This window comes from Neovison vison, chromosome 13 (assembly GCF_020171115.1).
Source record: "Neovison vison isolate M4711 chromosome 13, ASM_NN_V1, whole genome shotgun sequence".
In the NCBI taxonomy this organism is placed as follows: domain Eukaryota; kingdom Metazoa; phylum Chordata; class Mammalia; order Carnivora; family Mustelidae; genus Neogale; species Neogale vison.
This window is the reverse complement of record NC_058103.1, coordinates 100,793,922-100,810,808: the sequence shown is the minus strand read 5'-3', so window position 1 is coordinate 100,810,808 and position 16,887 is coordinate 100,793,922. Positions and strand designations below refer to the sequence as shown.

The window sequence follows — 16,887 nt, the reverse complement described above, 5'->3', positions numbered from 1 at the left end:
TTCCATCTCCTGATCACTTGACTGTGTAAGATTTTTAATCCCAAACAACTATTCTCTCCTACCCAAAGCCCCAAATCGAGGGCACTCCATTTTTCTGTGGAAGCGATGGCCAGAGCTCACACCAATGAAGGTAAATTAGAAAGGAGACCCGCAAGAGGAACTGACTTCTTTCTCTTTCAAAGATGTCACTAGAGGGGCACCGGGGTGGCTCAGTGGGTTGAAGCCTCTGCCTTTGGCTCAGGTTGGCTCAGGTTGTGATCACAGGGTCCTGGGAATGAGCCCCGCATCAGGGCCTCTGCTCAGCAGGGAGCCTGCTTCCTCCTCTCTCTCTGTCTGCCTCTCTGCCTGTCTGTCAAATAAATAAATAATATCTTCAAAAGAGAAAAAAAAGATGTCACTAGAATTCATTTTTGCTCAATTTCACCTGCACTAGGGAGGAGGAAGAAGGAACCAGACAGAGTTTTGTTCTACCCACGACAAACCTGCCCACAAAAGTCCCTACGCAAAGCCACACTCCCACATCATGAGCACGGCTTTCCTGTAGATCAGTGGGTCTCCCCTTGGCAGCATACTAGCCTCAACTAGACCAAACGTATCAGTGTTTCTGGAAAGCAGGGGTGGAGCCCAGGCATCAGTGTTTGCAAAGCTGCCCAGCTGATTCCAAGGCACAGTCCAAGTTGAGCACCACCCCTTCTTACTCAGTGTGAGGCCACTGACCACCAGCACTGATATCACCTAGAGCTTGTTGCAAAGGCAGACCCTTGGGCCCCACCCCCTTCAACCGGGTCAGAATCTGCAAGGTCAGAAGGCCCACCACCCCTCCATACACTCACTAAAGTGTGGCCAGCACCGGTGGGAGCTACCTTCTACAGTCTATCTCTCCACCTGGTCACAATTTTGCAAGGCAGGTGTTCCATCCCAAAGGTGAGGAAACCGATTCAGAGAGAGGTTAACTCACTGGCCCAAGGTCACACAGTCAGTGATTAGAGGACAGCCAGGATGTGACCCCAGTCCGGTTCCAAAGACCATGGTCTGTACCGCACCAACCACTTCCTATAGCACAGCAAAATACATGGCCATGGAGGATTCCTCCTCCCCCACCCGCCCCCATGAATGCTTGGGTCCTCAGACCTACTGGGCACCCCCTGAGCCTTCGAACAAGATTCCACTTCCAGTGTCAAGTTCCCTAACCTCATAAAAACCGGCATAATTCATGAGAAACCACAAACAGTAAACACATGGGGGAAAGGTTCACTCTCCCTAGTAATCAGCGAAATGCAAATTAGAACAACAACATCGAGGAGCCATTTTCTACTGATATAATTAGCAAAAAACAAAAAAAGAAAGAAAGAAAGAAAGAAGAATGGAAAGAAAAAAGGATGTTAGCAAAGTTGTTTTGAAATAGGTACATTCGTACATGGCTGTTGGCGGTGTAGATTTATATAACCCTTGAGGAAAGTAATATGGCAACATCCATCAAGAGCCATAAATATATTATGCCCACTGACCCTGGGAATTCACCCTAAGGAAATAATTCAATAGGAGAGGAAAAGCTGTTTGTAGGAAGATGCTTATTGCAACATTTGCTGTGAACATTGGAAACAACTCAATATTCAGCAGTAAGGGATGGTTGAGTAAACTGGGGGGGGGGGCGCTAACGGCAGCTCCTGCAGGGGTATGCAGCTATTTAAAATGATAATTAAGAACCCTGAGCAGCAAATGTGGGTGAAAGCAAGTAGAATGCAAAACTGTGTGTGTGTGTGTGTGTGTGTGTACTGTGGTTATTACGATGTAAAACACCATGTGCATTGGATTTAGACAGGGAGGAGCTGGATGCAAAGACAACTGGTGTTCCATGGGGAGGGGACAATGGAAAGACCCTCTCCTTCTATTCCATCCACAATTACAGAAACCGGGGGAACTGGTCCTTTGAGAACAGCCTGGGAGCTCTGGGGTCAGAAGTCCTATCTCTGAGTACAGAAACTCGCATCTTTCATCCCTGGGCAAAGGGCCACATTCCCAGAGTCTCCACTCCTGTGTGGGGCTTTGGGAGATCCTTCCCATCTTACCATGAAGCCTGGGGCACATGTGCAGCTCCCGGTGATGCTGTGGCAGTCAGCGCCGTTCTGACAGGTGCAAGGCAGACGGCAGCCGTTGCCGTAGTAGCCAGCGGGGCAGGACTCATTGCAGTGCTGGCCAGACCAGCCTGGCTGGCAGGTGCATGCTCCAGTGACTGGGTGGCAGCTGAGCAAATGAGAGAAGAAAGAGAGAACAGTCTGGCTGGGGAGCCAGCCCTGTCCCACCCTCCGCCCATCCCAGCTCTGGTCGCCAGGGTAGCAGGATCCATGGGTCTGAGGTTAAATTGCTTATTGCCTTGTCAGAAGGTGCCAAAGTCACACGGTCTTAATGGCCCCAAGAAACTAGGGCTCACGGTAATTATATAATTTGCCTCAAGTCACATAGCGAGGAAGCAACAAAATCAGGATTATGACACAAGTCTTCTGATTTCCAAAGAAGTGCTCTAACATAAGTACACAGAGTCCAAAGAAGAAGGCAGCCTTCTTCAGTCCCTTCTCTAGGACTAGTGCCTTCTCTAGCCCTTCTCTAGAAATGCAGAGCCTTGTACCCAGGGCAGATGCCTGGTGTGAGGGCAGGCACAAGTCGGCTACAGTGAGACCCAGTGGTTCTGCAGATCACAGGTACTCTGCAGACATTTGCTAAGGTAAAATAAGACCTCAGGGCAGATGGGGCCTCCTGCCTCTGGCAATGCCTACACTGGAGAGAATACCTTCCAACTGGGCTTTGCTAGTGCTTTTTCAGAGTGAGTGTGATTGTCTCCACTCCCTCTCTGTCTAGGCCAGAGGCAGGGGCTGCCCGGCATGACCCTTAGAAAGTAGGGCAACACCTGGCTAGCAGAGGTGTGATCCAACAGCTGCTATCCATTCATGATCAGAAGTGATGCCGGTGTGGACCGTGTACTTCTCAGCAATTCTGTGGCCAGGGTAAACGCCCAATGGCCCCAGCTACATTTGCTCAGAGCCCAACCTTTCCCTGGGCTGCTCCCAGCTACACCAGTGCAGGGGTATTAAAGTCGGCGCATTCCTGGGATGTCTGAGACTCCTCTAATGGCAATTTGGCTTGAAGACTCCCAATCTTGCCAGTCTTTCTTAGAACAGTGATACAGACTAAGGCTTTCCACCCAGCCTTCCTTCCTTCCGTCTCTCTCCTCCACATGGGTGAGACCTACACCACAGTCTGATGTTTTCCTAGCTGCCCCAGTCCCCCCGCCTCACTTCCCCTCCAAGCTGTCTCCCTAGTAAATCTCTTGCACATGGGGAGAACCCATGGAGAAGATGCTGGATGGTAGAGACAAGCCAATCTTCCTAGATTCCCTGTGTCACCCGCCTCTCAGCTCTGGGGTCCAGCTCAAGGTATAGGATCAAAAGCAGCTTGCTCTGGGCTGGCAGGGGAGCCTGGGTACAAGTCTTGGTTCTATTAAATTCCACAAGGACACAGGCTTCGTCTCCCTGGGTCACTGGTGGATGCTCCAAGGGGAATGCCCTTTGTCTGTTTCACCTTTCTCTGTATTGTACCCCGGGGCCCCACAGAGTCCCTGGCACATTGGAGATGCTCAGTACATATTTGGCAAATGAATTAATGAACACACTAATTGTGTGAAGCCCAGCCAAGCTCTCTTCCGGGAGCCCTGGTTTTCTCACAGAAAATGAGGGATGGATGGGAGCAGACAGTTCCTGAACAGTAAGTGCAAGTAGCTAATAATCATTTTGGAAAATGTTTAGTCTCGTTAATTACCAAGTCAAACTAACAACTGGATATCACTTTTTCTCTGTCAAAATAGTAAAGTTTGTTACTATTATTTTTTTTTTTTTAAAGAAAAGGGACAATACTCAATGCTGATAAAGGGTTCTGGAAAACTATTTGGGCTTATGTATCAAGAGTTCTAAAAATATTCAGACCATTTGGTCTTAGAATTCCATTTCTAAGATTCTATTCTAAGGAAATAATGAGAGTTGTGGGGAAAGATTTATGCACAGAAATGTTCCCTAAAGCATTATTTATAACAGTGGGGAAATGTAAGAAATTTAAACAATAATGTGACCAGGCTAGAAAAGCACCAGGCACTTCACACATATTTCTAATCTTCAGATAAGCCTGCAATTTGGGCACGAGAGCCTCTATTTTACAGATGGGACTTGGAGGTTATATGACTTGCCCAAGGTCACACAGCTAAGTCAGTGGCAGCGGGGAATCAGGCCCAGGTCTATTTGATGGCCTCATGTCGCCCCCCTGACAACAAAGGGCTCATTAAACGAATTATGACAGTTCATATGAAGGGATGTCAGAGAAGTACTCAAGTCTGTCACTAACAAGTCTGTTTTCCAGACTTGTTAGTGACAGAAGGTGAAGTGAATTAAGCAAATTATATACAAAGTCATGATCTAAAATATGGGGAAAAGGAAGATATATATATATATAGATAGATAGATATAGGTACAGATATAAATATAGATATAGATATAAATATAGATATCTGTGTCTATCTATCTATCTATCTATATATCTTGACATAGATGAAGAACAAGCAAGTCACAACAAAATGGTTTTGGGGCTCATCTCTAGGTTGAGAAATTATGAGGGATTCAAAACATTTTCTTAAATTTCTATGTATTCTTGAACTTCCCCAAACTGAGCCTCTGTTATAAACAGACGTAAAGCAATAAAAACTGTAAATAGGCAGAAAAGAAGAATCATGTAGGGGGCTGGGGGCTTGAAGACTTCCTGACTTTCCTGGGTCCAGACAAACTCCTCCTTGAGCCCCACACTGCGAGGGGGAAACAGCAGGTTGTATGGGTGCTCTGGGCAGGGGCGGCCCCCACGTGGTGGCCCTGACCTTCAGCCAGACAGACGGGGGCCATGACGCTCTGTCTCAACAGTCTGAGCCATCCCCTTCTTGGATCCAACCTTCCAGGGGCCTCCCCTGGGGGGAGAGGGACTGCCTCAGGGACAGTCCTGGAGAGACAGACACCCGCGGATCTAGCAAAGGGACCCAGCAGCTTCGGCTGCGGCCATCAGCTCCTCCCAGCCCCCGCGATGCCGAGGGTCTCAGGCAGGCTTCTGCTCTTCCCATCAGTGGATTCTCTCGCCACAGGCGCTGGCTCTCACAGGGACCACCACCCTGGGAGAAGCCTACCAGGCACGTGCCAGCGGGCAAACACTGACTTCTCAGTCCTCCCGCAGTGCTCGCTTGCCGTCTCAGCCGCCAGTGTTTTGGCTGCTCAGGGCTGTGCTCTGTGCCAAATTTACTTTCCACTCTCAGAACCAGAAAGCTCGAAATGGATTCTGAAATCCCTTCTTTCTTTCTCCCTGAAATTCTATGTAAGAAAACCCAGATTTCTAGTTTCTTAATTTGATTGCTTATCATTTATTATAAAACCTCTGAAATCCCTTTGAAGTGAATGTGCACAGCGAGGGCTGGCGGAGCAGTTTACGACTCAGAACTGGGCGCCTTCCTCACATCTGATCTCTCCAGGCATCCCCTGCTCCCCGCTCCCCTCTGCCCTGTGGGGAAAGAGCCATTCCCTTTAGTCCCACAGTGGGCAAGTGACTGCTGGTGAGGCTCAGGCAGAAGTCACAAACGGTGGTGTGCAGGCTCGCTTAGGTTGCTCTAGGTTTTTTTTTCTTTTCCTTGCCTTTCTGCCATTTCCCCCAGATACAGATTAATCACAAGTTAATAGCAGCCGAAAGCGGAACAATACAGGCATCTTTTCAGGGTGGATTTTTCTGTCTTTTTTTTTTTTTCCCTTCTTTTTTTTTTTGGCTGCTCTGAGATTTCTATCAGTGCTGCATCTGTTGGCTAAATAAAATCTTTCAAAGGTAATACACCCTCGTGGCTGCTAGAATTCATCTATGACAATCCAATTGTGGAGGAGACACGACAGAGGCCTGAGACACAGGCACTCTCTCTCTCAAGGTTATTCCTTTACGAAGGAGGCTCATTCCTTTGTGGGTGCCACAGAGCATTTATAAAGGGAATGAAGCGATGGGGGGCTCTCACCAGCCACTTCTTCCTTCTCCAGGCACATGGATTCAGCCTCTTTGAAGCAGCCTCTTGGCGGGGGGTGGCGGTGGCGGCGGCGGGGGGGGGGGGGGGGGGGGGGGGGGGAACAGGCAGACAGAGGCTGGGGACTGACAAGTGGTGTTTCCTATGGTTGGGGGCTGAGAGCGCTTTGTCTCCCTGGGATAGACACTCTAGGCCTTGCAAACCGTCTTGGAGCAGCTCTGTTGTAAGCTCTCTTGGAAGCCAGGGCAGAGAGGAGGCTAGGCTTCTAGAAGGGGATCCCACACCCCATCTCTCAGGGTGTTGGGTGGAAGCTTCACTTGCAAAGACTACAAGAGAACTTCTACCTCCACCGGGCTGATGAAAGGGATGGACAGACTGGGAAACTGAGATACTGAGAGGACACGTATACCTATCAGGACATTTGCTCAGACAGAGGTAGTTCTGAAGGCAGGACTCAGGTGTCCCAGACCCCAGCCAGGACAGCTTAACTGCTTCAAGATTAGGAATCAGACAGTCCTCCCTCTCCTTTTCTTGGTTCCCAAGAGAAGGCTCTGTAATGAGACAAAGGCTCATGAAGGGAGGTGCTCTCTGTGACCATGAGGACAAAGCCAAGGGCAGCATGAGAGACTTCAATCAGGCCACAGGCTCTCAACCGCGGGCTACGTTGCCTCTCCCATCTGCACCCAGGAAACATTCTCACCTGTCAGAACTTGGGGGGCTGGTTTTTGCCACTGGTGCCTTGTAGGGAGAGGCCAGGAATGCTGCTGAGCCCCCTGTAATGCACATGACAGTCCCCAGAGCAAAGGACTGTCCAGCCCCAAAAGTCAACAGCAGCTACGTTGAGAAAGTCTGACTTAGACTGAATGAAAACATGTGAGTGTCATGGGTTCAGTCACTGGACCAATGTGCCAATCACTAAAAATAAATACATAAATAATAAATAAATAAGACATCAGCTTGGGGGCAGAACCATCTAGAGGAATAGGCTGATCCGGAGGAATTCCATGATTCTTCTTACAGAGGATCTGCTCTGTGCCAGGCCCCGTGCCAGGCTGAGGCCACAGAGGGGGATCGGCCAGGCCTCTCCTGCCCTCCAAGAGCCTGTGCTGTGACACAGCTCAGTGTCGTGCAGACACCGAGGGGCCTGGCCTCGAGCCCTAGATCCTAAGAAATGCTACCGACTCCCAGTCCCTGTGACAGGACACGTGTTAAAGACAGTAAAGCAAACAATCATCAATATTGGATGGGCTGAGATTAGCAATGGAGAAGAGGGAGTCCTTCCAGATTAATAATGCATAGAGGACTCCTTCAGAGGAGGAATAAATTATGCAGGGCACGGCTGCTCAGGCACAGGAGGAAAACAATAGCTCTTTAACTTGGGGGGTGGTTGGATCTCTGTGGCAGGGATTCTCCCTGCACTGGACCTCAGCGGTAGCCTTGCTTCCTGGCTCTGGGAGAGACTTCCCTTGGCTGCCAGCAGGGGTGGGGGCTCCTGGTGCAGTTCTCTACCTGTGCAACAGGCTGAGGCAGCTGCCCAGCCTCTGCCCAGCTGTAGGGACTCCCTGTCTCGAGAGCCTCAGAGCTCTCACCCTGTCCTCAAGATCCAGCCCAGGTGCCACCTCCTCCAAGAAGACTTCCCTGATCACCACAGCAGTTTCCTCTGGTGCTTTCTACACACAGCCCTGGTCACAGTCACTTGGGCACATGTCGGGACCCAGCGGAGCCTGTGACACAGAGCTCACTGATTCTAAGATGCGCTTTCTCCTACACTTCACATCTCAGATATTGGGTGTGCTGTACAATCAATGGTACATCATGGTTCAGCTGGCTGCATTCTCCTTTCTTAGTAGTCCATAAAACAGAGCTCTGCCTCACTACTGGTACTGTCTTATATTTTGCAGAACTAAGGTAGAAGGGGCTCAGTGTGTGTGAGTGCTCCAGGCCCGAGTTCCTGAGGGCTGGACTGGAGCTAAAGGACTCTTTTTCCTCTTTGTGGCCCAGCCCTACAGGCGCTCGGTGTTCGCTGAATGGATGACTGAGGGAATGAGCACTTGGGTCATAGAGGGGCCTGCTCTGCTGGCCCCGGAGCCCCTCTCAACAGCCTCTTTCCCAGCCCTCCACCTTGCAGGTGGCACTAACCCTAGCCACTCAGCTCCGGGGACTGAGGACCAAGGACAGACTCCACCTAAGCCATAACACTAGCAGTGACCAGAGGCTCTTAGGGGGATTTGTGAAGAATCAAAGGTTGGAAACGAAGAAGGGGGCTGAGGCCAAGTCCTGGCCATCCCAGCAACAGGGTTGCAAGGAAGAGGCATCTCTAGTTTGCGAATGGCAGCAATACCCCCCACCCAGAGCTGCCAGTCCTCCCCAGGCTGTCCTGCAGGTCCAAGGGGAGAAGGGAGACTCCCCCACCCTTCGCCACCCAGATAAGAGGCAGCCACATAAAGGGCCGTGGAGGCCTTCTCTGGGGCCAACAGTCTCCTTTATTACCAGAGGGTGATGCTAACTGGTGCATGGAGAGGAAGTGAAGAGATGTGGAAGAGGGGGCCCGGGGGCAGCTCTGGCTCTTCTGTTCCCCAGACTCAGGTTCCTCTGGAAGCAGCTCCTGGGGCTGGCTTCAGCTGAGGTGAGGCAGCCCTGAGCTCTGTCCCTCCTGCTCCTCCACCCTAGCCAGGGCCTGCTGGGACAGTCCTCTTTGGGCCCCAGGAGAGCCCTACTGATCTTTAAGGTCCCTTCCAGTACAGACCTTCTGTGGTTCGAGCCCCTGCTTCTGTCCTGGCAGGCTTGTCTCCGGGCCTCTGGGAGTTGGGAAATGGCTCAGCTAGATATAGAGCAGGTGGAGGGGACATTTCTCAAGGACAATGCCCCCAGGGCCTGTGGCATGGGAGCCCCGCCATCCCAGCTCTGCGGGACTCTGCGGCTCCATCCTCCACCCCACCCTAAGGATCCCCAGACTCCCTCCCATCTCCTTCATGGCAAGTCTCAGCTTGGCCCACTTTCAGAGCTGCCAGCTGGGTATGGCAGACAGATGCAGGTGACTTGAGTCCTGGTCCTGGCTGGGTGGCCTTGCCTTCCCCTTCTTTTCAGCAAAGTGGTTAGTCAGCAAAGGTGACTGCTCAGGTCCCAGCTCTTTCGCTGCCCTGCCTGGGTGACCAGGCTGGAGGCGGGGGTCTGTGCCCCGAGAAGCCCCCTCTCCACCAGGGCCTGCCCACCCAAGCATCCCCGGGCTCCCTGGACCCCAGCTCGTACCTAATGGTGTTGTCGGTGTGACAGGGGCAAGGCAAGGTGCAGCCTGGGCCGTGTAGCCCCTCGGGGCACAGCCGCTCCTGGCAGCGTGGGCCTTTGTAGCCAGGCTCACACTCGCAGGCGCCGGTGGTGGGGGAGCACTGGCCCCCGTTGTGGCAGTCACAACGCTGTGAGCACTGGAAGCCAAACGTCCCGAAGGGGCATTCCTCCTGGCACCTGCAAGACAACAGAGCGGGGCTGAGGCTGTGCCCCCTTCCCTCCCCTTCCAGATCCAGCCAGCATGCGCCCTCTGCTTCCAGGCCTGGGCCTGCTCTGCTGCATGCCACCCCAGCCTCCCCTGCTCCCTTCTCATCCCCCAGGAAGCACTGACAGTTCAGTGCCCCAGTCAGGTCCCTGCTACATGCCCGGTCCCCTCCTCAGGCCCCTGGCCCTGAGTTCATACTGTCATATGTCATTGCTTCTAAGCCTGAAATGTGGTTTTTATTTCATTTTTTGATTGCAGTAAAATATGCGCAACATAAAATTTACCCTTTCAACTGCATTTCAGTGGCACTAAGGACACTCGCATTTTGAGCAATCATAACCACCAACTCCAGAACTTTTCATCTTCCCAAGCTGAAGTGTCTGTACCCATTAAACAATAAACCTTATGTTTGCCAACTACATTTGGGCATCTCTGCCATGGATTCCTCTTACAGCTGACGGCACGTCATCGTTTAATTATCAATGTTTTCATTCTTAGCAGTAGGTAGGACAGCTCATCTTCCCATCAGTGGCATCTTGTTTCCTGAAACATGGTCCTTTCACTTCTACTGTTTCTGGGCTTTTTTTCCTACTCTTTTGGGTGGATGTCCAGTCTCCCTTGGTGAGATTGGACACGTGTCTCCTCCACAGTGCGGAACCTTCCTGAGTACAAGAGGCACCCTCCTTCACTGGATGGGAGAATCCCCCACAACAGCAGCAACGATTTCCTCTTCCTCCGACACGGGGCCGGGAGAGGGGTGTCCAAAGCAGAGGCTGAGCCTCGCCCATCAGCCGGTGAGCACGCCCCCACCCTGAAGGAGGAGGACTGAGCCCCTTTTGTGTCAAGTAGTTTGCCTGCTCCTCCGAGCTCCCAGCGTACCCACAGTCGTTCCACTCACTGCCCCATAGCCCCTGGTTGTGGGTCCTCTGTGGAGAAGCACGACCCCCACTGCGGACCGCCTGACAGCCCTCACTCCAGACTGGAGATATTCCCCAGGGGTGCAGAGTCACTGCCCCATGGCTGGATCCTGACAAGGTCAGGGGACACCTGGAGGCATCCAGAGTAAAAGAAGTGGGCGGCTCCTGCATCCCAGAGACTTGGGAAATGGCCTTGGGGATCTGCATGACCCACATCCCAGCCCAGCTCCTGTGGGGCTGGCAGGTCAGTCCTGACATTTGCTTTCTCATCATAAAATGGGACGATGATGACTAAAGCCCATCAGGTTGTTTGAGGATGAAACGAGATAAGGTGTGCAAACGTTTGGAGAGGTGTCCCACGCGTGGTAGGGGCTCAGGAAGAAATGTTAGTTATGATGAATGCTCTTATTAATTCTGTTTTCTGAAGTTCCCAGAACAGAGCCCATCCGACCTTCTGCCTCAGGTGCTGGCATGAAAAGGCTCGCAGGGAAGAATTCCAAATGTTAACCCCAGAGTAGACTTGAGGAATTTGTTAGTGTTCTGTCATCCAGACAACCATTTTCCAGTTTGCCGTGCCTTCCACAATGACGGTGAGGAGGGGAGCTATAAAAATTGCTTAAAACAAACAAACAAACAAACAAAAACATAGCCCTAACTTCTTTATTAAATCTTGGAAAGTCACAACTTGGAGCCAGGGCTGTTCTCCCCAGCAGGGCTGGGAGCTGTGTCTGGAGGCCCTTAGGCGCTGCTCATGAGGGTGATGGTGTGGCCAGGCCCCAGCGATGCTGTAGAGCTGGGGGGCGAATGTCTGAGGCCCAGGGGGGCTGCGGTGTCAGGCCCGAGTCTTGGCAACTCTGTGCCAGGTGCCTGTCTGTCTTCTCTTTGTCACCTTGTGCCCACGATGACAGGGAGAGGAGGAGAGTGACTGGGGTCTAAACTTGAAGGCTTCCCCAAAGAAGATGTCACCCATTGTCCCCTCACAGAGTCACTGTGGCAAAAGGAGGGATGTGGCAGAATGGAGGGGCAGCAGATGAAGGATGAGGATGGCCACAGACAAGGGCAGTGGCCAGAGAGGGGCTCCCAGCTCAGCAGGCCCTGAGGCCCGGCCCTGGGCCCCTGAAGTAGGGGGTATGCCCATCACCCTCACTCTGGAGTTAAGGGGGCTGGGATTTGGAGAGCTGAGGTGCATCCCAAGCTCAAATGGCCGACATGACCCGAGCTTGTTGCCCAGCAGACCTTGCAACATTTTAGCCAGTCCAAGGTTCCATTTGGGAAGGAGAACAGAAAACAGAGGGAGGAAGGGAGAAGAAGGAGGAGGTTGTCCGTAGAAGAAAGAGAAGGTAGAAGACAGGAAGGAGGAGGAGGATGGGGGAAAGAAGGACACTGAGGCAGAAGGGCAGGGCACAAAGCATTGAAAGGCTAGAAAATCACTATCTGAATTGCCAGCTCCTCTTCAGCCTCAGAATGGATTTTCCCAGAAGTCCCTCAGTTTGGTTCTCCTCAGATATCTCAGACACCAGGGCAAGAAACCTAAGCCAGGAGACTCTCCTGACAACTCCCCGCTTTCGCTGGAACATTCCTGCTCCCTGCCACCCAGCAGGACTGTGCAGAGGCCCGGCCAGCGAACTCCCCTTGAAGGGCACTCCCCCACCTGCCATATTTAGGAAGTGACTGACTGCATAGCTGCAAAAAAAGAATCTGGAAATGAAATATTGACAACCTAATCCATTTACATAATCAGCCCCCCTTTTTTTCTACTCACAATTTAAACAACTTATTTATTTAGGGATCAAGCAATGACTGCTAATGAATTTTCCACAAAGCACGCTAATAACGGGGCCCGTGGAACAGAAGGGTAATCACAGCAGGAATTAGTTTTCTACTTAAACATCCTTCCTTTGCAACGTATCAATCTAACGTGTCTGATAGTGCCATTAACAACCAGATCCATTGCTCAATTAAATTACAAAATGAGCTGCAAAGCCCTCGTTACGTTTCATGTTTAATTTGCACTGGATTCTGCCTATCCGGGGAGGCCCGCATTATTACACCCACTCAACTTTAATATGCTTTCAATGATTTGGGGAGGGTTAATGCAGCTGTCACCTACAAAATTAATGGAGGCAATTTTATAAAATATTAAACACTAGGCGGCCCATTGAGCTGGGAAACCCACATGCTACCTGGCTCTCCCCCTGAACTCTATAGCTGATGGGTGAAGTTTGCTTGGAGGGCCCCAAGCATTTGGGATTTCTCTCTGCCCCAGGATCATGGGCCAGCCCCAACAAGAAGAGGGATTGGATTACTTTTCTGTTGGGTACCTCTTAGCAGCGAACATTGAGAGCCAATGATATAGGGTCTATGGGTTCAGCCAGCCGGATGTCCAGACCCGCTTGTCTCTAGCAACAAGTGGGCTGGATTACCTCTCATGAGCAAGTGGACTGAAACAAATGGTCCTGTTCTGGTTCTGGGGTCTTCTGGCTCCTGACCCTACCGGTGCACTTCCTTACTGGGGGAGCAAGTGAGGATGAGAAGGTGAGCTCAGTGCTTTAGTCTCCTCTCCCAGCCACTTCCCCCAGAGAACCCTCTCTAACAGAAGTCAGAGAGGATCTCCGGATGCCATGCCCCATGTTCGAAAGCTGGGAAGCTCATGGAGAGGAACACTAGCTCACAGAGAGATCAGATCTGGCTCGAAAGACTTCAGGCTAGAGGTAAACAGACCTAAGGCAAAAAATGGAAAACTGCTTTTCTGGACATGACCGGGGATTTGGGGCTGACTCCAGTGACAGTTGGAGGAGCACGGCTATGTTGTCACAGCCAGAAGGATCAATAAGTTGACTCAGCCTCCATACCACCTTGCTGATGTTATCTGGGCAGGGAAAGCAGGGGGATGACAAAAAAAAATATTCCTCTTGTCTCACTTTGGGCAGAATAACAAAAAAAACTCCAGGGCCAAAGATGCAACATGGATCCCACAGAAACAGAGAAGGGGGTGTGAGAGCCTTGCCCCCACTGCTCCTTGCTCTTCTAGAAAAGATGCATGTAGTTGAGGCTTGGCCCAGTCCTGTCTGAGGCAGATGCCCTCTTCCAGCTCTGAATTCACCCACCATCCAGCACGCTCACTGTTGCTTCTCTGTCTTCCGCAGCAGCCCCTCCACCACCACCATCATGGCTTCCCTCTCCCTGCCATGGCGAATGTGTGCAGGAATTCTGCAGTTCTGTGTTTTGTGGGCTATCCAGTCTGCAAGTCTGATTTGATCCCACAACACTGGAGCCTCTGTTCAGCTATCAGGCCACTAGCCCTCAGAGGATGCAAACAGAGACCAGGATTCTTTTGGTACAACCCACCTTAGGAATCAAAATTTAGTTCTAGAAGAAATTATGCAAAATGTGTGAACTAGTGTGCATTCCCAGCTTCTTTGGACTGTTGGTGCCGTTGCCTCCCTCCAGTAGGCAGAAAGCAGAGTGAGTGATAGGTGCTCACCTCCCTCTCCTGGTGAGTCAGCGCAAGCGTAGCGTTTGGGTCATTGGGCACAGGGGTCGGGGTGTAGCAGACCAAGAGCCAGGAAGGATGAGGGATGAATCTTACTGGCAGAAGGATTCGGAATGCTTTCTGAGAAAGCAGGAAAGCTCACAGAGGCATGCTGCAGGCTGGTAAACCTAAGTCCACCTCTGCAAGGCCGCTGGGAAAGTGAGCAACATGCTCAGCAAGGATGCTAGCTGACACTTCTCTTACCTGTCCCCCATGTAGCCAGCTGTGCAGTGGCACTGGCCAGTCACGTGATCGCACTGCCCTCCGTGGTGGCAAGGACAGTCCTGGCTGCAGTTCTGGCCGAACGTCCCCGGTGGGCAGGGCTGGGCACACACTGCTCCCTAAAACAGAGGAGGGAAGACACACGTGATGCCACTCTCTCCAAGAAGCGGCACAGTGGTTAGAGCCCCAGGGACCACCCCATTTCCACAGGGGGACTTTCTCCCCAGTCAAAGAAGCATAAGAAGCTGGACACTGTGGCTCCAAAGCCCCATTTGAGAGATATGGAGATTGAGGCCAATCAGCTCCTCCAATTATGCAGCATACACTTATTAACTGCCTCCTATATACCTAGCACTTTAGTAGACATTAGGGATACAAAAATATGAGGTAGACTTGATTTGTGACCTCCCAGTACTGGGGAGAGGGGCAAGAAAAGCAGATAACTAAAGCCAACGCAGCAAGCGCTCTCACACTGGCCTACCACAAAGTGCTGCGGAAAAACAAAGAGACTCTGACTAAACATGGTGGTCTGGAAACACACACTTTATTTCCACTCCTTTCCCAAACGCTGCTACCACAAGAGCAAAGTGGGGAAAGGTGTGAGCCTACAAGAACAAAAGGAACGGGAGCAGAGGCCACGCCGGACACGAGACATCACATGTCGGAAGATGGTAACCTCAGAAAAGCTCAGGAATCAGAGACACCAGGGACCTCTGAGGGTCAGAGGGCAGGTATGCTGAAACACAAAGGCTGTTTGAAAGTATATAAAAGAGGGTGCCTGGGTGGCTCAGTGGGTTAAAGCCTCTGCCTTCGGCTCAGATCACGATCCCAGGGTCCCGGGGTAGAGCCCTATACCGGGCTCTCTGCTCAGCAGGGAGCCTGCTTTCCTCCACCCACCCCACCTGCCTCTCTGCCTACTTGTGAGCTCTGTCAAATAAATAAATAAAATCTAAAAAAAAAATTAAGTGTATAAAAGAGAGAAGGAGACCCCAGATCTCTGCCCTTGCGTCAAAGAGCCAGGTGACTTGACCAGACTGGCAGAAGCCTGGCAGTTGACTTTTGAAGAGGTTGACCCATGTAGGCTTGGACATAGGGATGCCAAGCACGGCTTGAAGGGGCACCAGGAGAAATGGGGATCCTGTGCACCTCTGATTGCTCAGCAATGAGACTGCTCATTACCAGACTATTTCCCATCAGCAGGGTTCTGGAGGATTCTTTTCTGGGGGCACCAATAAACTCAAAAGGAAAGACCTACAGATGTTGATAATTAAGGATTCCATCAGTCAATAAGTCTGGCAACTCCCTCTATCTCCCAGGCTTCCAAACAGCTTTTCTGAGGCTCATTATAACACAGAAACAGGTGGTGAAGGATCACCAGCTATTTCAAATAAGGCTCTAACATGAGAGGAAGACCTAAGCAGATGAGTACCCAACTGGAACACAGAGGAAATGGGAACTGTGTGGGGGGCAAAGAAAACTTTTAAAGAGACTTATGAACTTCTGTTATAATTAAAATGAGTATCTGTACATAGTTATATGAAATTATTTTATCTATGGAGAAGTAGAATGCCATAAAATCAAGAGTTTTTGAAATCTAAAAATAAGATGGCAGAAATTTTAAAATTTGTAATAGAAGAGCTGGAAGATGAAGAAATCTCCCACAAAGAAGAACAAGAAAGAAGGGGAAGGGTGAAGCATCAAGGAAGGAAACTGTTTGCAAAATACACTTAGAGGCTCCATCCAGGAGGTCTGATATCTGACTAACAGGGGATTCTAGACAGCAGAACAGAGAAAATGTAGGTGCCTAAATTAAATGGGAAATATAAGAAATTTTTCCCCAGAATCGAAGGATGGAAAACACTGATCTCTGAATTGAAAAGGCCAATTGTGTATCTAGCATGAAAAGTGAAAAAGACCCATATTAAGGCTTATCACTATAAATCTTTATACTTCTATGGATAAATTCTCCTCAAATCTTTCAGAAAGTCACATACAAAAGAACGGGAACCAAATGGTACTGGGCTTCTTAACTAGAAGCTAGAAGATAATGGAGCAATGCCTTAGAACTTCAGAGGAAAACAGTTTACAACCTAGAATTCTATACCCAGCTAAACTAACACTTAAGTGGGGATTCAATAAGGGCATTTTCAGATTCGAACAGCCTCAAAAAATTAACTTTCCATGAACTTTCTCAGGAAGCTACTGGAGGATTTTTTTTTTCCATCAAAAAGAATTACCCAAGAAAAAGAACAAAATGGGGACACCAACAGGAGAGAGAGGTAAAAGGAATTACAGGGTGGCAGTAAAAGGAAGTCCAAAATGACACCAGGAAGCAGGAACTGAAACACATGAAGCTTCCATGTGAGAGTGTGGCCGCAAAGTAAAAAACAGAAACAAAAACCAAATTGAGAGATATCTGATGTGTCTGACCTTATTGAGAGGTCTTTTCAAGTTCTGCCAGAGAGTTTCAGGGATATATTAGTGATGATACATAAGTGGGCACATCAACAGAAATACTGATTTTGAATTCATTATGTCATGATATGATGAAGTCATTAATGTCATCAAAATGATTCAACCAAAAATTGTAAGAAAGTCCCACTTGAGAGGATGCGGGAAGGGTTGCACTTGTCTATATCAGATC

General features: G+C 50.2%; 1 protein-coding gene across 11 annotated transcripts in view; it reads right to left on the bottom strand.

Moving 5' to 3' along the window:
• MEGF11 (multiple EGF like domains 11) overlaps positions 1-16,887 on the bottom strand; it is a 225,565-nt gene that overhangs the window by 54,450 nt on the left and 154,228 nt on the right. For all 11 annotated transcript variants that reach the window (XR_006381546.1, XR_006381547.1, XM_044229695.1 and 8 more), the window contains exons 7-9: positions 14,226-14,362; positions 9,332-9,544; positions 2,070-2,244 (exon numbers count right to left, since the gene is read on the bottom strand). Coding sequence is in view for 9 of the 11 variants with exons in the window: in XM_044229695.1 (XP_044085630.1) it covers positions 2,070-2,244; positions 9,332-9,544; positions 14,226-14,362 (525 nt within the window). In the remaining 2 variants the exon portion in view is untranslated. The remainder of the gene's footprint in view (positions 1-2,069; positions 2,245-9,331; positions 9,545-14,225; positions 14,363-16,887) is intronic.